Source organism: Plectropomus leopardus, chromosome 5, assembly GCF_008729295.1.
Source record: "Plectropomus leopardus isolate mb chromosome 5, YSFRI_Pleo_2.0, whole genome shotgun sequence".
NCBI lineage: Eukaryota > Metazoa > Chordata > Actinopteri > Perciformes > Serranidae > Plectropomus > Plectropomus leopardus.
Window position 1 is genome coordinate 27973866 of NC_056467.1, and position 21512 is coordinate 27995377.

The 21512-nt window shown below is 39.8% G+C and overlaps 1 protein-coding gene across 4 annotated transcripts in view; it reads right to left on the bottom strand.

Annotated features, from left to right (window-relative positions):
• The window catches only part of LOC121942898 (rho GTPase-activating protein 42), an 87596-nt gene that overhangs the window by 16946 nt on the left and 49138 nt on the right, over positions 1-21512 (bottom strand). For 2 of the 4 annotated variants that reach the window (XM_042486195.1, XM_042486194.1), the window contains exons 4-11: positions 21379-21450; positions 8884-8985; positions 8542-8652; positions 5315-5419; positions 4365-4494; positions 3860-3960; positions 3287-3396; positions 1622-1678 (exon numbers count right to left, since the gene is read on the bottom strand). In XM_042486195.1, the coding sequence (XP_042342129.1) occupies positions 1622-1678; positions 3287-3396; positions 3860-3960; positions 4365-4494; positions 5315-5419; positions 8542-8652; positions 8884-8985; positions 21379-21450 (788 nt within the window). The remainder of the gene's footprint in view (positions 1-1621; positions 1679-3286; positions 3397-3859; positions 3961-4364; positions 4495-5314; positions 5420-8541; positions 8653-8883; positions 8986-21378; positions 21451-21512) is intronic. The other 2 variants (XM_042486197.1, XM_042486196.1) reach the window with 1 other exon arrangement.

Genomic DNA, 21512 nt, shown 5'->3' on the forward strand with positions numbered 1-21512 from the left:
AGCAGCCGAAAATGTCCATAAATTTCAGAAAACAATGAGATTCGGTATCTCCTTACCCTCTGAGCAGAGGACGACATCTGCCGCCATAACAGAGACGGTAAATGAATGTTAATTCCATTGTTATTGTTTCTAAAGTGCTGCCAATGTATATATTATATGTCACAAAAGAGGCCGATGCTGTTTTGCTACATGTCACACCCATCACAGCTCTTCTGGTTCCCTGAATCCAGCATGCTGTCTAAAATCATACACTGTGGCAGCATGCAAGATGCTGTCATTAAACTTCACAGGTGTGTAGCTGAGATCAAAATTAAGGCTGAGTTTGCAGATGGGTGTGGTCTAAGCAAGGATGGCAGAAGTAGGGGGGTACAAAGTAGAGAAGGCGCCATTAGCACCGCCTCTTTACGCCCCCATCCATTTTCAGTTGCTGTATCCCAAGATAGTTTCTAGTTTTGAGTTTCTAGTTCTTTTGCTCTAGGGGTAGAATGGGTGGTTCACTAATCAAAAGATCAGGGGTTTGAACCCCAGTTCCTCGAGTCAGCATGTATCCTTGGACAAGACACTGAGGCCCCAAATTGCTCCCGATGGCTGTGCCATCTGTGTGTGAGTGCATGTGAATGTTTAACTGATGAGCAGGTGGCACCTTGTATGGTAGCATTGGCCACCAGTGAGTGTAAGAATGTGTGAATGTGGCATGTAGAGCAAATGTGCTTGGAGTAAAGTGCTATACAAATGCATGTCCATTTACCATTTTTCATTGATTTGAGCATCACAAATAAAATAATATTTATTGGGGTGGAAGCATGGATATCACAAATCTAGGCAATTAAAAATAAAACCACTCACATGGATGAATACCCCTTTAACAATCTGTGTGAACCAACCCTTTAAAAATGAACTTCTGGGATGGTTGACCTGATTCTGGCGGGTCTATACGTATAGCAGCATGTTTATTATAATGAGGATGAATGGATGAGCTTGAAGCTGACTGGGGCTTGGCCCACATTGTCCTTGTGGTTGGAACAAGCACCTTGGGGCAACGCCGTTTATGATAAATGAGTTGTCTTGCAAATAAACTGCAGTTATTGTCCAGGCTCAGCAACACTCGCCAAGGGTGAGCAGTGCTGGCCCCGCTGGTGCTGTGCAACAATAACACACAGTGATGAGCTTGCTCTATGTTCACAATAATGAGCCCATATCGAGCCCTCATAACGTCTGACTTGATCAATTCAGCTGCTGTTGATCAGCGGGTGGCCAACTTGAAGATGTTTGATCCTTGGCCAATTCCCTATCCCATTTTCCCAGTACAACATTAAATACAAATCAGTTGTAAATGTTCCCATACAGCGAAAAGATTTCAAACTTCTAAAGAGAGGCAAATTGATCAACTGATTTTCAGAATGACATACATTATTTGAGTAATCGCAGACAAGTAGGAATCATTTCAGAATATGTCTGTGTCTTTAAGCCCATTTTGGCCAAGTGATTTTGTGAGGTGCTGAGAAGGCAACAGTATTTCATTAAAAAGTTTGCATTTGAGATTGAGTGAATGATACGATTAGCAGCACACATGCAGCACATGCAACTGCACTGAAAGGGCAGCACTGGTCAGTTCACATACCGGACTTTACAGAAAAACTGAAGCGGTCTGAAAAGAGTTCCACGATAGATGTCATTTCTACGTCGACATGAACACAGAGAAAAGACGGATTGGGTTCAAAAATATCGATGTTGTGGACATACAACAAACAGGAGCTCGGGAAGGAGGGGACTGGAGGAACATGCAGAATACAAACAGAGCTGAAAACATCTGGTAAACAGGGAGTCTTTGAAGATGTTAATCAAACCTGAACTTGCAATGCTGAGTACTCCCATGATAATCTGGGTTAATTGCCAGTATCAGTGGGGTTCAATGGAACACGAAATGCATGGGAGAAAAATAAATCCCACATGTGTTTTCTCAACCTTTAAATAGGTGTAAAAAACATGAATTCATTACTGTTTCCATGTGGCTAACTTTTGCTTTAATAAACAGCTATATGCAAATAACTCAAATTCCCCTTACTATTAGTCTCATCATGTAAAATAAGTAAAGCATGACTATTATTTTTTGTACCATTTTACCTGAGGTAGTATATTGAACAGCATATTAAAGGGTAACTTTGATATTTTTCAACCTGGACCCTGTTTTTGTGTCAAAGTGACTAAGGGTAACAACAATTTTTGAAATGGGTCTAGTATTGAGCGAGAGGGCTTCAGCCTGCAGCTGCAGAACAGGCTGCAAGGTAACCACTTAGGGAATTTGTGCACTATCAATTTATTTTCACTAAAGCTTTTCCACTGCACAAGAAGATCAGTAACATCTGTTTTTTAATGTTATGTTATGATCGGCATTCACCCCTCTGCCAAATGACTCCAGAGCCATGTACACGGCTCTGCTCTACTGGCATTAGGAAAGCAGTCTGTAGCCTTTTATAGGGGGTTTACCCCTGTTTAATAATCCCTAATGCGTGTGCTAATTTTGGTGGGAAAGGGTGCAAGCAGTGTTTGTTTGTGCCACTGACAGGCTCATATTGTAATTCCAAGTGTCTGACAAAAATAGCCTCGATATTGTCATTACCAAACTCATCAGACTCAATTTAAATCAATTCTAATTTTACCATCTTATAACACTCTTGATCACACTTCATCTTTCCACTGTTCCAATAATCACCAACTCTGCTAAAATTACTGTATAATTAAATGGTGTTTGGTGTATTTGGCAATATAGGGGCTAACGTAAATGTAAAGGATCTTAGTCTTTAGAAAAATGTTCTCTTTCCATAATGTTGTCAGACACTTTTAATAATAATCTGAGCCTTTCAGTGGCAAAAACAAGCACTTTTCGGGACGTGAAATGCACAAATGCCCTGAGAGGTTCCCCTGCAGCCCATTTTGTTGCTATCACTGAAGCTCTTGCTAAGAACTGGTCAAAATTCAAAAACTGTTATTCCCATTAGTAACTTGGACACAAATACATAGGAAAATACAGCTAAAACCCTGAAATTACCCTTTAAGATCAAAGAGCAATTTCTTGCATGCTGAGTTTTGAATATTGAGCCTGGTGATGTTTTTCCCAATTGATTTCTACCGATACACTTTTGACACTAGTGGTGGAAAAGAAATTTCAACATGCTAGAGGTGGTGGTAATAGTGTTAAATATCTTGTCTTGTGTATGTTTTCAGTCCATGTAAGTGGTAAGACATTTTTTTTGGCAACATGCAGATGATTCAGACAGTCACAGACCTCTCCACCACTTCGATATCAAAGCAGAAACGCTTGTCGATGGAGTCTGTTTTCCTTCGAATGCAGGACTTGAGCTTGAACATCTCCGGCTGGTTCAGGACAAGACCATTCTGAAAATAAACATACCCTACATTAATAAATGAGTCTGATGCACTTGTGAAGCCTTTATCTTCAGTTCTTCTCTTGCAAATGTTTACACAAGTCTAAAAATTGTAATAAAATTATCCTATTAGTAAATGCAAAAAAACAAATAGAATGGTAGGAGTTTGTAGTGTGAAATAATTACACCTTACATATTTTCACTCATTTCTAAGTGCAAAGACAGCCAAACTTTCTCAGTTAAAGGGGTTATGTTCCTTCTTTGAGTTTCCTTTTCTTGTTCCCACGTCACAGTCCTATCATGTTGACTTTTTTCTCTTTTTTTCCCTCTGGGGTGAGACATTCTTATAGGCCTCAGGGGAGTTCTTTGTTTCACCCACACAGACTATACTTGCTCAGTCTTTTCTCGGCTTTTATTATTTGTGTGTACAACTAAACTGACAAACTAAACTAAATTAAACTAAACTAAGCTACCTGTTTTGCAGCAGACTTATTTTCAGTGTTGCTCATGGTGAAGGTCTTGCTGCCTTTCTCATAAGTGCAGTAGTGACGTGTCCAAGTGCATCCCAGGGGACCTAGGACAGAAAAAAGAGGAAAATATTGGTCAACCCAAGAAGTTTTTCTCTGAATCGCAGGCTTCTGGAAAGACTTCTGAAAATCAATTTGCAATTAAAGTGTGATAAATCAAATGTTGTTTATCACTGCGGATAAAAATCTACCATTTGGGTATCTGCCCCCTTGTTTGAGAGCACATCAAAGTGAATCGGTAAACAGAATGAATTATGAGCTCTGTGTGAGAGGATCTCCTCTGCAGGGGCCTGGGAAAACTCAAGACATGTTTATGGTGATGGATGTAAAACCATGTACTTATAAGTGAGGTGGTGTGTGTGTACGTGCATGCGTGCGTGTGTGTGTCTGTGTGTGTGTGTGTGTGTGTGTGTGGGCCTGGCTGGCTGAGAGCCCAGCTTAAAAGACTCACGTTTCTCCTGGACATACAGGAAGCCCTCCATTGTCCACTGGCCTGGAGGTTTATAGTCTTGATCTGCAGACCTTATCCTCTTCATCAGCTTCTCCACTTCCTGCTTAGTACTCACAAAGTTGTTTCGTGTCTGCGCAGAAAATGCAGGATTGGATTACAATTGCATTAACGGAGGAAGTCTTGCGTGGCTGCATTTTTGTCTGCAATTTCTCATCTCAAGTATTTTGCCTAAATCAACGGGCGGACTGAAACAAATAAAGGAAAAACGTCAAAAAATTGACAAACGCTTCACATTTGTGCAACAGCATGAGAACACCTGGGGAAAAGAACACATTGGCAAAACATTTGGAAATAGAGACACATTAGACACATCTAATTCAAACACAATAAATTTACATTGGAAAAATACACTTGAGGTTTTCCAAAATTAGGACAGAGACTTAATTGTTAATGCTCCCAGGAATTCTCTTTTTTGAAAGCAAAAAGGTCGGAATGAGGCCGCTTCATATCCTCGACTAGAGGGATGCTGAGACAACCTCACCTTCTCCTGCTCCTATTAGAGCCCTCTGCATCTGAGGACATGGAGAGGGGGTTAGAGAGTGGAAATTGTCAGGGCAATGGCGCTGACATTTTGGGTCAGAGAGAAATTTGAGCCCTCAGGCTGCAAGCGGTGAGGTCATGGTGATGGAAGGAGAGGGCATGGCAGCAGCTGTAGTTTTACTCCCAATTCTACTTCTTTTTTTGACACAGTACCATTAAATGGCCTGCAGTAACTGCCTGCAATACAACACTGAAAATATTGATCCTCTGTGCGGCAAATAATCTCATTTAATCACACAGCTATCCATTTGTGAAAGCTATGCTTGTTATATCGGGGGTATGATAAGCTGCAGAATGTGATTACGTGGCTGGTTGCCTTTGTGTACAACCCCCGAGGTGCTGAGACTTACGTTCTGTAGGTTGAACTGGAGCTGCTGTTTGTACGGCTCAAATTCGTGAGCCAGCTCGTATCCTTCATGGTAGAATGTAAACAAGCCCTGCAGAAAGGCCAGGAGCTGGAGAGGAACAATATTTAAGGGTGATTTACTGAGTTAATATAGAGCTTGATTACTAATTCACACCAGAGAGCACATTTTCAAAAGCTACACTGCAACATAAAACATGCCATTTTGAACACCATAATCACTACTATAATCACACAGTTATCATGCAGCATCTCTAAAACATGAGGAATCCAGTCTGCAGTGATTTTTGTTTTTCAGCTGTGGATTTAATTAAAATACTATTGCCTGAAAGGTACATAATTTGCTTTAATTCTGTACTATCAATCAATTTGTCAGAGCAAAAGCCACACTCTGTGGATATCCACTTTTGGAGTAAAAATCTAACTGTAATGCACATATTGTATTGTCATTTAAAGGTCCAGTGTGAGTGATTTAGAGGGATATACTGGCAGAAATTGAAAATAAAAACTTTTCTTCAGTGATAATCGCCTAGAAATAAGAATTGCAGTGTTTTTGTAACCTTAAAATGAGCCACTTATATCTACAGAGGGAGCAGGTCATTATCCACAGAGACTGCCATGTTGCACCGCCATGTTTCTACGGTAGCGCAAAACGGGCAAACCAAACACTAGCTCCATTAACGCTGCCTCTTCAGGACAGGAATTTTGCGCCATTATGCAGCCTCGCAATTCTATACAAAAGGTGCAGTCGTGCAATGGGGGGGGGGGGCAGCATTGTCTTGCCTTTTAGCCCGCCGGGGGAGTCACAGTGCAGAGATGTGTAAAAGGGCCAGCCAGCATAATGGGATCAAGGCTGGCATGAGTGCTACATTTTAACAGTGTGTTATACATACAAAACGCCACCTCGGAAGATTTAAAAAGTAGCTGATGGCAGTTAGCAGCTAACTCAAAAGAAAGACCAGCAGCTGAAAATGTCTGCAAATTGGGAAAACAATGAGGTCCACGAGCTCCTTATTCTCTGAGGAGCCACAGCTGCCACATAACAGAGACAGTAAATGATTGATAGTGCTGTTGTTATTGTTTATTAAGCACTGCCAATGTATATGTTACAGGTCACACAAGACGCTGTTGTGTTTAAAGTCACACCTGTCATGCCTTTTTTAATTCTGTGATGCCAACATGCTACTGGAAACCACACACTGGAGCGGCATGATGCTGCAATTGTTTGGTTCTGTGTAAAAATGCAAATTTGGCATAAATAAGGGACTGTGTGTTTTTGTATCCACAACAATAGACAGAGAGAGAGGGTGACATGCAGCAAAGGGCAGAGGCTAGAATCAAACCCGCGGCCGCTGCGGTGAGGACACAGCCTCTATACATGGGATGCCCGCTCTATCCACTGAGCCACCAGGCACCCCTCATTCAGTGTTTTTATCGTTTTAAATCACTGGGTCAGTGTGTTTCTGAGAGGCAGAAACCTCTGAATGTAATTCAGTTCCTGGTAAAAACCTCCTGAATGTCTAAATCTTTTGTTATCAGAAAAAAATGTGAGCACACATTGGCAGTTGCTGGGAAAGCAGCCTGTCTCCAACATGCTGAGCAGAACTACTGATTTGTAACATGCAACTGCTTAATTCAGGGATTTCACCAATTAAAGACACCTGGTTTGTTTGTTTTGGAAAGGGAGAGACCTCTGTAGATATTTTGGTTCCTGGTCAAAACCTCCTGAACAAAGAACATTAAAGGAATTCTTACTGGGAGAAATTTCAGCTGGTTGCAATCTGCAATCATAATCACTAGATGCTACCAAATCCCCCTAAATCTAACACACTGTTTCATTAAAACACAATTTAACAAGATTTAACTTTAACGAAAAAATGAATATGCAAAAAATTATTTTTTTTCATCTCCTTGCACTAAATATTGCACCACATGCCCAAAAGAGAAAGTTTCAGAAAGTTGTAGGTCTTTATGGCTGACAGATATTGATCTTACTTTCACACACATCCTTGACCATTTTGTGAGAAAAAAAGCTTTGGCAGTATTGTTGGAGGGAAAAGCTGATCTCATCTCTAACATGGTGGATCCCATAAACACAGAGCTGCTCTGAGTCAAATCCTCAGACACAACTAGTGATTTTATTTCTTGGGATGAGGCTTGGTATATCAAATGTTCAAGGATGAACCATCTTATCTGTGCCCAGATTCATCACAGGCAAGGTTGAGCCTTGTCATTTTCCCCACCACTACCTGGGGCCTGGAGATTTACATTTCTGGCCTGCATGGGTTCTGGGTGAGCTGCCAGTGGGTGTAAATAAATGGAAGCTTCTCTTTTTTCTCACATTCACTCTGCTCAAATCTTATGTTTGCAGACATGTAGCACCTAGAGAACTTAATTATTCCCTGTAACATCTCTGCTAAAGAACTGACTTCTTCTTCTTTTATAGAGGCTTTGATTCACACTTTGTCTTGTTTTTCTTGACAACTCATCTAATTTTACACACTTCCTTTCCCAAATGGATCGACTACATTACAGACTGTGACAAAGATGACAAATGTGTGGAATATACAAGCTTAGATTTATACCTGAGAGATGTATAATTGTGCACGTCTTTGAGACAACAGACATTTAAAAAGCAACTTCCATAAGGAGTGAGTACAAATATTCCGTGCTATTTTCGTTATAAGCCACTCAAACTATCTTTTAACTACATATAGTAAAAAGGCGAAGCAAATACTGCATTTACAAAATGCATGCAGCATTGTAAAATCGGACAAGTTGATCTTACTTAAAATAATCCTGGAAACTGATTGCTTTGAAAAAGGGAATCAAGTATAATTATAAAGACTACTTTATTTTGACTTTCTATTTAATTGTTAAGTTTACATAGAATTTAGTTTTCTTTACTTCATTTTGTGAAGTTGTTGCTTCTTTAAATATTTTGCCAACAATGAAGTTAAGACATTTGCTAGTTCTGTTTTGTTAACATGCAGAATACAGATGTATAGCACAGTAAACTTGGTTTACTTAAGTTACTAAAACTTAGAAAGATTGATTTAATTAAAATTGTCATTTTTAAGTTGCAACAACTTCACAAATTCAAGTAAATATAACTACATTTTAAATAAAAGACTGAGCATTATATTTGCTTACAAGCAACTTGTCAGATTTTACAGTTAAAGCACAAAAATAAGCCAAATTGACTTGTCTTACCGGCTCGACAAACTCAAACTTCTTCTTTTCTTGCACTTCTTGTATTTTGAAAACATACTCAAGGGATGCATCATAAAAGAGCTGTCTCTCCTTATCAATCTGCGTATCAGCCTGAGAATGAGCACACAAACTGGGGTCAGCATCGTAACAAAGACTGGGGTCAAACTCTGTGTGGACAGAGAGTTAATGCTTACATCCCCACCTGGACATGGTGTGTGCTCAGGGAAGTAATGAGAGAAGAAAAGTGCAAAACAACAGCTTTATTGTTAGGAGAGACTCAGCCATTAAGCAGGATTATTCAAAGACATGCAAGGGAATCTGAAAATGTTATTTTGATTTTACCTCATGCAGATATGCTTCCTTCTTTTTGGATGATAAGTTGAGGTGTCTCTCAAGCGTGGAGTAGTATTTTTCTGTTTCTTTATCAAATTTCTTCTTCCCTTCCTAAAAAGACACATGAAAGGCTTAAACAGGACCACAAATGATGTGTGTGTGTGTGTGTGCGTGTGTGTGTGTGTGTGTGTGTGTGTGTGTTTGGACTGCCACTAGGTGGAGGTCTGACTGCATTTTCACATGCCACTGTCATTTAAAATTCCTGTCAATAGATTATTACAGGTCATAAAAGGGGCATATGACTGTGTAATGATGAGTGGACAATGTCGGCATGGTCAGTAAGGACTATTCATTATCAAAAGGGCAGCGCATGCTTTTATTTTCACAGAGCTCCAGCTGGGAACAGAAGTCCACAGCAAAACACACAACAGTGTATATCATCAATAGCATAATGCATATGGCACTGTCACAGGCAGGACTGGCTGGATGCTGTTTGCATTTTCCTCCCCTGTCATGCTCAACCTGCAAAGACAAGTCAAGCTCTATAGTCACGAGTCCCGGGATTCAGACAGTGTGTCCCAGAAGGCTTAGAGGAAGGCACAGGAAATAGGCTTTTCATGCCAGATGCCCATCTATAAAAGCATATGGACTAAGAGATTGAACATTTCACCCAAAAAAAACCCACTCCGCGAGCCTTAATCAAACTCAGCCCAAGCAGAGAGAACCTGTCTGTGTGAGGGCATTCGAGTGTCTCATCTGCAAGTCTGACCTCTAAACCGAGCTTTGCCCACGTAATGCCCATCTTGCTATGCAAACATTCATAAAAAGGGAGAGTGGAGAGACAGAATAAGGAGGAGAGGGTGGGGAAAGCGGAGGAAATGGCCGGTGTAACCAGATCCTGCTTGTTTGTTTTCATTCCCATGGCCCTGAAATTTAGCAAGTCTAATCTACTGGCTACTGATATGACCTAGAACAGTGTTCTGCCTCAGCGACCCCCACTACCCCCTGCTCCCCACAGCGGTTAAACAAACTGCAGGAATTCACCACAAGACACTGTAACCCTCCCACATAACTATTACACATGCAGCACAAAAATCAATAGATAATTTCATGTAGTAGCATCTTATTTCCATTTTTCTTGTCATGTCTGGCCCCAAAATGATCTTTTCAGTAGGGAGGGGGGGGGATCAATATATGCCCACTATTCAGAAACAGAGAAAATAAACAAGTGGATGGTAAAATAAACATATGATTGAATATGATAACAAGCTGGCAGGACAGACACTTCCCTGAAGCATTGAGGTGGCGTTGCACCAACAAGGATGGATTTGATCTAAAAATAGCCCCAATCACAGTTTGGTAAAACTTGATTTAAAGAGTAATTCCACCATTAAAAAAATCATCTCGGTTTAGAAAAGCCAAGTTTATTTATTCAAACAGAATTTAAACTGAGTTTAATCGATAGGGACAATTGTCAAATCTAAATGACTCAAGCATATAAATAATAATAAGTGAGTAAGTAAGTCAGTAAGTACATAAATAATAATTAAATAATAAATAAATAAATAAATACTTTGATACTTAAATAAATAAATATATACATAATCAGCATGCTGTTGGCACCTTGTAAATGTGAAACATAGGTAAGGGGGAGCACTGATGGTTTAAGTGGCTGCTTTTCTATATCAATAAATGGTACATTGTTGTTGGTTGTTAACTAGTGAAAAAGTTGCTAGCTTAATGGTACTCATGATGACTCACAAAAACAAAACAAAACAAACAAACTAACAAAAAAAAAAACAGATAACAAAAGAAAAAAAGAAAAAAAGAGACTGCTTGGTAGAAACTGGCCCACTGTTTTACCAGACTGACCAGCGTGAACGCAAGAAGAGACAAAAATCACCATCATGAAAGTCAGGTGAGCTGAGTCTGTCTCTCAACTTACTTGATTATGTTGCTGAATCCTTCTCAAAAAGGCAGCCATTGTAAACCTTGAACCTCCTCAACTGTGAGTTTAAAGTAGGGCTCTCAGCGTTGACATGATGCAATTAAGGTCCGTAATTAACGCATTCATATTTTTTTTAATCACATTAACTGCCAGCTGAGGCTGTAGCTGAGTTTTGAAACTAGAGTGATGATACTGATATCATATGAAACTAGAAGACCTGAGGAATCCAGTGATACCAACCATAGCCTCTCAGTAAGAGAGCGGCATAAAGCTTCAATGCTAAGCTAAATTTTGGTGATGGCAAGATGGCATGGCCCCTGACCTCTGACCTCCAGATATCTGAATGAAATGGGTCTGCGAGTACCCATGAGTCTCCCCTTTACAGACATGCCAACTTTATGCTAGTCCCATGCAGTTTTTTGCCGTCATTTGATTCCTATTCAAGACAATCTGGTAATAATGTCAATATGGACTTCATAACATTTTTTATGATGCAAAATAATGGAATTGAAAACATGATTAAAAAGTGCGATTAACTCTAGAAATTCCCTAATTAATGGCGTTTTTTAAAATGAATTGTTTGACAGCCCTAGTTTATCCAAGTTAACCATGGATAAGTTTACACTGGCGTTTTGGTGCAAGAGAATGCAATTAAATCTAGGTTTAGAGTAAAAACTCAACTGGGATTTAAAGAGAGGTTTAAATTGAATCTTTCTTAATTTTAAGACAGTTTTAAAATTTGATGCAACAGAATCTAAAACTTTAATCATGATTTAATAAGGTTTAAAAGTTAATACTTGTTGGTGCAATCCAGCCTGAATTAAAAAAAAAAAAAAAAAAAAAAAAAAAAAAAAAAAAATATTCGTTACCAAAAGGGGGCTGGCCGCCTCCCTTTTTTGTTGACGTGCCATTATTTTGTGAACACGCATACAACCGCAGCCCTGGAAAAACACACACAAACACAAACACACACTCTGGGGATCACATTAAATTAAGAGCTTTAGGTTTAGCTGAGCCCCGCAGTCGCAGCAGGAATCTCCTGGCACTGCTGACCAGCACGAGCCAAAAAAACAGAAAAAACTCCTCTGTACGTCTGGACTTCACACTTCCAAAGAGTGGGGAGTGACTCAGAGCTGCAGTGAATCTGTGAGGCAGAGCCAGCCTGATTAAGTCACCCCCAAAGTGTCCTGCTTTGTTTTGATCCAGGCAGGACGTGTATAAACTGGCGCTACCGTAATGATACCCCAAGCAGAACACCAGGTGTTTGTTGCTTTGTCCATGTGGTGAACGCATTCCCCCCTCGGATATGTTTGTGCAATCAGAGTGGAATATGAGCGATTTAAATTGCAAAGACTGTCCTAGAGTAGGAGGGGAGCTCTGAAGCCCGACATGTGGTGGCAGAGGACATAGATGTGCATAGAAATGTACCCTGAAGAACACATGAGGAGGGAGTTTCTGACACAAACTAATGCCAGCGCCCCGGAGTAATCAGCTGGCTGGCAATGGATAAAGCCGAAGCACTTCCCAACACTCTGCGGTGCACAAAACACACATGAACCCACCACTTGGGAGATTTCCTCATCTGATTGCTTTGTTCGCCCTCATGAATAAATCAGATGCAGGAAAGAGAATATTCTCATGCAGATTCCTCTGTAGTGGAATTTCTAACCGGCAAATCTCATGTTGCTGTTAGGAGTGCTTTGATGCCAGCTGTAGTGCGGGTGAGTTTGCTAATTGCTGATAGAGGCATCGCAGAGAGGAAAATGATGAGAAAAACTGCGGGCTGCTTTTCTTCTGGTCATCAGGTGTTCTCAGCTGGCCAAAGAAAGGACGCTGAGAACAGGCGTGAAGACGGCAGGAGGAATATTTGGACGCTGGCTGTACATCGCTGGTTTTGACACTGTCCCTAACGAGCCTCAGGGCCATCATTTCTAAGCCTCTTGTCACCATGGTAACAGATGTAAGCAGCGAGGGTGGTCGGATATGTCTGTGTGCGGAGAGGAGAGAGCCCCAGATATCATGCACTTCCGTCCAACACCCTTGAATAATACAAACATCAATGGCCGGCGAGGCGTCACATGCAGCATATTTCCCCATATTTTAAATGGATTCTCTGAGCAGTGACATGAAAGGCATAGCTCTGCAAAGTATCTCTGTGAGCTCATTAGACAAAGCTAATTGGAGCAGGGGTCCAGAATGGCGATTAAATAGCAATAGCCGGGTTATTTTGATGCTCCGCCACACATGAGCTGGTCTCTTCCACAGGGGAGGCAGAGGGAACACAAGGCTTCAACTGGAGTTCAGTTACTTTGCTGCAAAGCCAAAAAAACACTTTACTACCTAAAGTCCCACTTCCTGAGGCGACATCACAGACAGCTAGAAGTTGGCCAATTAACACGACTGAAGTACAAACATCTGCTTAGGAGTAAAAAAAAAACCAACAAAAAAACAAAAACAAACTACCCACATTGAAAATATCATATTTAGTGTGTGTGTGTGAAGCAAACTGCTAAGCTTTAGTTTTAAGCATGAACATTTATCAGTGGCTCTGCTGTGACACATGATGCAATAAAGTCAGAAAAGTAAAAGTACAAAAGCTCCATATAGTTTACATACATTGTTGGTAAACAGTGAACAAAGCTATTTTGTTTGTTTCAGATCTGAGAGGAACTCTGAGGGTAAGAGCAAAGCTGCAGAGAGAAAAAAACAAGCTGGTACCTTTATCTTCATCAACCTTCAAAAGCTTCTTTATCATAAAGGTGTGAAAATGTCCCTCAGCTAGCTCTGTATGAATTTAGATCTATACTCTCCTCTATAGGGATCTGTTTGGTTTCTCCCTGTCAAGATTAATTCAAACTGTCCTTGCAGCTAACTAGAGACATAATGGACCTCATGCAAGGAACAATACACAACAGTAAATGTTCTCTTATATTTACTATAATATACTATAATATATACTCCACCATTTGTTCTTATTTTGCTAGTGCCCATTGATTTTTGGGATTCACCAATGATTCCTTATTTTTGCTCTTCTCTTAGGTAAGAGAAAATTTTACGAGTTGTTGAAAGCACCCTTTCCAAAATGAGAATGGAAAATTAGTTTTACAATTGAGGAGCATTTAAAAAATGCACGAATATTGTTTAATCAAATCTAAATAATGTTTTAGAGTAATGATAACACATTCAAGGCTAAAGAAATACTACTGTACTTGGTGCAATGATCACACTTATTGTAATTAGGTTACTGTGCGTCCCTCCGCTGACCAGAGCTGGAATGTAACTAAGTACATTTACTTAAGTACTGCACTAAAGTACAAATCTGAGAAAAAAAAATAGGCTACTGAAGTATTTTAATCTCATGTCACTTTCCACTTTTACTCCACTACACTTCAGAGGGAAATATTTAAATTTTTACTCGACAACTATCATAGATAGCTTTAGTTTCTAGTTGCTTTATGACTAAGATTTGTGAACACAAACCATATGAAAGTATACAAGTGCAACTTAAACAATAAGTCAATTAATTAGAAAATTAATTAATTAATTAAATTGCAACTATTTTTTGTAATCATGTAAGTCATTTTTCCTGCAAATAACATTTCAGGGTTCCAGCTTCTTGCTGCTTTTAATTATTTTGATTTATTACATTTATCGAAACTTTTTTGCATGTGAACTTTTACTTTTAATACATCAGTACATTTCTCTAAAATCACATTATTTACGTTTATTAAACAGTAGGCCTACATCAATGTCACTACTGCAGAAGTTATTCTTCTTCTTACAACCTTTTTTGGGGTGTCATGTTTTCAGTCTTGGGCATGTGCCAAAGTCTTAGCACACGACACAAAACCTGCCATTACATAGTATTGAGGAGGCGTTACCTATGCTGACGGGTGACTTATCATCAAGAGGGATTCATCATTGATCACACCTTGGTAAGAGCTGATTTGGATGGTTAAGAAGGTTTGGTGCATCTGGAGTTGACGTAAGAAAATTAAGAGAAAATATAAGAGAAATATAAGAGAATGTTGCTGTATGAGGCTCATTGTGTGGGAAAAGACAACTTGAGTCATCAGAAAGTTTAAAAAGGAACTCCTTGTTGAGATGACACATCTAATGATTATTTGTTTTGGACTACATCACCAGCCAGAGATGACTAAGAAGCTTCCTTTAATTAATTATGATCGAGGTAGCACAAAGTTATGTAATGTCAGCATAGAGGCTATCCTCTAATAGATCTTATAAAAAGGCTCTGTTAAGAGTTTGTTTTGTCATACTAGAAGAAAGAGTACACTCAGTTTGTGAACCTTAGCTGCTGGCCAGCCTTGTGTTTATCTAGGAAGTTTCTCATTCTCATAACAATTCTGTTTTATTAAACCAAAAGACTGAGAAAACTGTCAGGAAAGGTTTATAACAAAATGACATGAAACATAAGCACTCATAACTCCTGTGTTCAGTGTCTTGACTCCAAAGAAAAGTGAATACACTGGAGGAAAAATACAATATGACTACAAGTCATTATGCTAGCTTATCCTTCAAAATGATTCCATTAAGTTATAAGAATGAAAATATCCTTCAAAAATGAATGTTAGAATATATATATCCATGGGTTCTCAGGTTAGAAACTGCCATGAATGCTGGAATAACAACAGTGAGATCTGGTGTCATTCAATGAGTTCCACATGCAATTCAGAGTGTAACTAAAGCCCCTTTTACACCACCTGTTCAAGGTAGGAAAGTTGCAGTATTCCTCTACCTCGCTGTTCTCTATAAAAGGTACAATATCATCTCACCTTTAAGCTGGCAAAAGAGGTAGTTAGAGCCTTGAATTGCCGTTGATGTAAAAGGGACAGCTGGCCGGATGGGGTATGTATGACATATAGAAGATGAGTTATGTGTGCTACCCACCACAGGGGGATTTAAAAAGCAGCTTGCACCAGTTAGCAGCAAACTCAAGCAAGAAAAACAGCAACCAAAAATGTCCATAAATTGGGGAGATAAAGAGATCCGGAAGCTCTTTACCCTCTGAGCAGAGGATGAGATCAGCCACCATATAACAGGGACAGTGAATGATTGTTATTGTCATGTTATGCCATTGTTATAGTATAGGGTTGGGGTTACACCTCCTTTGCTCCCTGACACCAGCATGCTACCTAAAATCACACTGGATTGGCACTATGTTGGTTCTCTATGAAAAAAGCAAAGGCAGCACAACATGACAATTTTCCCAAACTATAGCTCTTCAATCTCAGTCTCCCCCTGGTGTCAGGCTGCAGTATAGGTCATGAAGCCTGTCCCTCTATGTTAGTGAATTGGACATAGGCCAAACTAAAAACTCATAGTACATGCCAAATATATAATATATATAATTTTCCAAAACATGGTCTCTGGAAGGTAGTTTTTTTTTAAGATAATTTTTTTTTAAGACAAGTTCAGTTTTTTTCAGTTTTACAAAATGGGGATTTTCTGCTATGATTGACAGCTGTGTGTGCCAATCCATGGGCTCCCATTCTATGGGGCTGTTCGTGATTGAAGGGCCACGTGTTTTGGCAGGAACTTACCCCACTGTGGAAATCGCTACTGGGCAAACTCTGGCTCTGAATGACGTCACAAGAGCAAGATGGCAGCGGTCGTATCCGAGATACTTAACTTCACTTGAGCATAGCAGGGGTAAGTGGCGGCACATCGTCCATCTTTACATACCGTCTCCGCTCTCAACGTGGATATAGCTGAGCTGGTGGCCAGAATCTAACAGTGCTAACAGCAACAGCAGTGCTAACAATGGCTGTGCTGACAGAGCTAAAAGTGTTGATGTCAGAGGGAGAACTAGGTAGTGGGTGTTATGCTTCCATGTAGCTGCCAGCCAGTGAGATACACACATTGGGACTAACATACACACCCTATCAGACCAGCTACCAGAACAAACAACAGAGAAACTCATAACATACACAAAGGTAGTGTAACTTCATTTTCTTGTCAGAGGGCCATTACTCCACTACACATTTACATAGCAAATAGTTACTGAGTCTGAATGTTGTATAGAGCTCCTTTAAGAACTAATCATCTGTTTTAAAGATTATGTGAACAGATTCATTGTAAAAAATAATACTTCACAACAATAATACACAATACCCCTGACTCACTATACTTTCAAACCCTTCACCTTTAATTAAATTCTGTATGATATGGCTGTTTTTTATATAAACTAATTTAACACATATTGCTTTTGCAAAAGGCAAGAAGCTGAAATATTAACAGTGGATAGCTGCCGCCTTCAAACTGGTGAAGACCGACCTCTCAAGGTCTACTTCGACTGCCTCATGAAATTCTGGTGATCAGGAGAAAAAAGTAATTACTTTTTGAAAGATTGTTTTAATAGTGTTTCTGCTTTATTGGGTAGGGCACAGTGGAAACTGATGGGACAGACATGAGAATAATGGGAAGAAATATGTTTAATTTGCATCTCCTTAGTCATGCATTTTGTTGTTTTTTCAGCATAAAGATTGAGTCTGAATGTCATCTGCAGTGCCGTCATCTTGATATCCTTTTTCGCCATTATTGGGTAATGTGTTTTCAAAGCCAACTGCAGTTTTCTGGTTTTATTGCAGTATGCTTTTCTTTGATTAATCAATAATACACTAACTGACAATCTGACAAAGTTATGCAACATGATTTGCATTTCTCCAGGACGTTTGCAACGAAATATAAACAGCGCGAATAGTTTAGTGCTCATACAATAAGTTGATAAGGGTTAGGTGAATCTATGATAATTTTGATAATTAAGTCACTGTGTCAAATTTGAAGGTTTGTTACATTGGCAGCATCTTATTAACACCAGATTAAAAAAAAACAAACAAACAATAATTTGCTATCAATTTCAAAAAATAATTATTCAATAATTGCTTTTGCCCACCCCTTATTTCCAGTGTTTTTGCAAGTGCAAAACTATTAGAGAGAGACAGGTAAAGGACAAGACTTTCAGTCATATGCATGAAATAGGTACTTATCTAAGTTTAGTGACTTACCACAACATCCCAAGGTCAATCAAAGTATAAAAATGTACTGCATATATTTGTATGATTGAAAAGTTTTAGCGTAGCCCACAGCTGGTGAGCATATCTCCAAACTACTTAAATTGATCCTTTTATGACACAGCGCCTTGGTTAGCATATTTTAGGATTTCATAGCATGAATGCAAATGTCACTTCTGCCTCTGGAGTCCATAACTAGCCAAAATTCATCTGACGCTTGTGCACCCTTTGTAGGATGAGGACAGCTCAAATTATCATGGCCATCTGACTCCCATCTGGGTCTGTTTGCACTCATTCCTCAAACTCAGCTAGTGAGGGACCCCTATGGTGCCCCTAATGTTGAAGACCCTTGAAGGGAATATCATATTGTCAAAACTGCATAGATGCCACCCACCAGTTAAGAACCCCCCTGGTATTTTCTTGAGAAACTGTCCCTCGGGTGTTCTTAAAATTTGAAGGCCTTAAGGAATTTGACAACCAATAAACACACGTTCACAAATAGTGTGGAGCCAGCTTTAGGCAGTTTACCTCCAATGGCTCTCAGTTTGTAAAGAAAAACCCCCACGTGTAGCCCTTAGGGCAGCAGGACTATATGTGAATTCAGGATCAAGGTTGAGGTCTACATTGCAGGAGACCCCATTCCCACAAAAATTAGGTAACACGGGTAAACCAACTAAAAATTGACTAAAAAGACTGTTTTCCCATTACGAGTCGCCAGAAGCTGACTACAGGGCTCTGCAGCAGATGAGTATGCCTTTCTATGTGTGTGGGTTTCTGTTTTTTTGGTGTGTCACAGGCCAGGTACTAGTCAGTAAACAGTAGAAAGCAGCATAAAGGCCAGTGAACACTTTACGGTGGTAACTTAACTAGTCTCTTTCTCAAACTCAGTACAGACCACTTTGGGTTGATGTTCGAGCCCTACTTGGGTATTTTGTGGCAGCCCCATCACTGCACCTTGCCAATTAACCCTTTGAAACCTTGATCAACATCAGTTTTCTTTTGCTGCGTTTGGATACCTTTCACAAGCATTTAAAACTTTGAAACTTGAGCGAATTGGTTTGATTTCTTTAGAAAACATGAGGAAAAATTAACTAGAAACTTAAGGCAATGAGCAATAGCAAAGAAATGTCACAAACTGCAAGCTGACAAGAAAATTACATTAAATTTTACTTTAAAAAAAGGGAAATGTGGAGAAAACTATATTCATAATTTCATATTTTATTATATAGTTTTGTTTTTCCTTAAATCCTCTAGTTTCAGAAGATACCAGCTAGCTTTAAAATTCAGTATGGTACAGCCTCTTGATTGCCGCTGATTAACGCAATTAAAAATGAATAACGAGTTATGTATGAATCTTAATTACATCATGATTAATGATGACACCCTAATATGTGTGTGTGTGTGTGTGTGTGTGTGTGTGTGTGTGTGTGTGTTATTTATTTTAAGTCAATTTTTAGCACTTTTTTCTGTTTTTTTTCTTCTTCTTTTTCTTTTCTTCTTACCTAAACTCATATCTTGCTGATTTTTTGGGCCATTTCTCAAGTTGCTCACGGCTTTCTTCCCATATTTTTGAAAGAAATCAAGACAATTTGCTTAGGATCCAAAGGGTTCAGGGGGTTAAATTAGCATGTTTACCCAGGTGTCATGTTCCAATCAATGCCAGTCATAGCCGATAAATACCTGTGACGACTGCAGAGTCATTTGACCCAGGTATGATTGCTGATTGTAACCTTTCCTATTACATTAACAGCGAGATATAAGTGGGTGAGCGGGTGTTAGCGTTTTTTCTGCGCAGTGGAAAAGGGGCTTTAGTAGATTAACAGAAGACAGTGTTAATGTAGATACAGCAAATAGTTTATGTACCCTGAAACCAGGTCAGATTTTCAGTTCTTATTTCAGTTCTGAATATTTTGTTCTTTCCCTGGTAGGTTAACAACTTTCAGCTCCCAAAAATGTATGTGAAACTGAAAAAAAGTATAAAAAATATTTCAGTTCCTGGTTTGGCAGCCAGCACATATGGTAAATCCAGTGAAAATACATGATTGTTTGAATTCTCGTGGCTTCCTTGATGTGTATTTGTTATTCGCTCTGCAAAGTTGGAGGGTTGTATTCCAAAACATTTGGTCCAGCCTTGTGTGAAGCAGACTGTGCCTAATATGTCCTGTAGTGCTGGACTCAATCTGCTGGTGTGTTATGGCCACGGAAGTGTTGTGCTTGTGCCTAAGAAGCTGATAAACTGGTACGTAACCTCAGTGGGATTACTCGCAGTATACCCAAATAAGGCAAGAGTTCCCCCGTTTGGCCATCTGACGTTCTCAGACATGAAGCGCACTAACTGGAAGGGTCAGACAGCCTGCAGATCTCTCCACATTCTCGGAAGAGTGGAAAGTTGCTCAGCCACTCGTGATGTCTGCCTTTTATCTCACTCTAGTTGGGCTAATGTTTAGCGGGGGATGGGCTGTAGGAGGAGAGAGCCATTAGGAGGAAGTGGTCGGAGGAAATAAGAGGTAGTGGGAGTGACGGGGGCTATGGCTTGAAACCATTTTATAAACACAGAGAGTCAGTGCAATAACACTGAGCACTGTGGTGGGGGGGCAGCAAGAGAGAGAGAGAGAGATGGAAGCTAAATGTGCTATTTCATTATGGCAGATACATGTGATGGTTGAGACATGAAGCGACAATGGTTATTTAGTCCAGGCAGTAAAAAGCAGAGTGATTGATGTTCCTACATCAGCACTGAGAGGAGAAATAGTTCCTTTATGTTGCACCAAAGAAGTGCAGTAAAACGAGTACTTTTGCAGACCAGTGACTGTCAGGTCATGTAAAATAAATCAAAATGGGAGAGAGTGTGACTTTGAGGCTGGAATGTCCCTCAGAGGGTTTAGGACTATGCAAAGATGTGCAAATGATTCACAGAGTCCAGTGGAGAGTTAGCAAGCGGACTCAGAAACTCAGCAGGAGATCAGTGCAAGGGCTTGGGTTCGGGCCAGCTTGTTCTTGTGTGATCTCATCAAGGGAGAGACCACAAACAAGCTGCTGTACTTTCATTTTATGCCTTTGCGTTGGCCACGAATGAAAGCATGGCTTGTAGCAACAAGCCCACACTGTTCTTCGCAGTCGACTCTGGCTTCAACAACATATCCACTGTGGAACCAGGATGCCTTCGAGCAACACTCTGCAGAACCCCTACTGACATCAATGCTCTTTGTCCAATAGGTTAGGAGAGGAATGCACTACATTTAATAGGATAACAGTAATCTGATTACAAAAATAGTGAATGCAATATTGTAAATTTATAGTAGTAAGATTATAAATGCATTAAAAAAACATCTTGATCACCTTTGAAGGGAGAACAGCACTTAGACTGTCTTTGCAAGCATGTTTTGCAGTGTCGTGTCACTTTTAATTAATGATTCACATACTGTAGAGGAGATGAAGGTGTAAGGACGAGAGGCGAAGGTGTCAGCATGATTGAAATATCTTCTGCTGTTCTGCTGCTAATTGCGCATGTAGGTGGTCTCTCACCTTCGCCGCGCCGATTTGCTCCTTCCGAAACTTTTCCAAGGGAGTAATCAACACATCGTCTGCATTCTGAATCTGAAATGACAAACAGAAGACAAATACAGACAGACGTCAGACTGAAAGATGTGATCTGACTT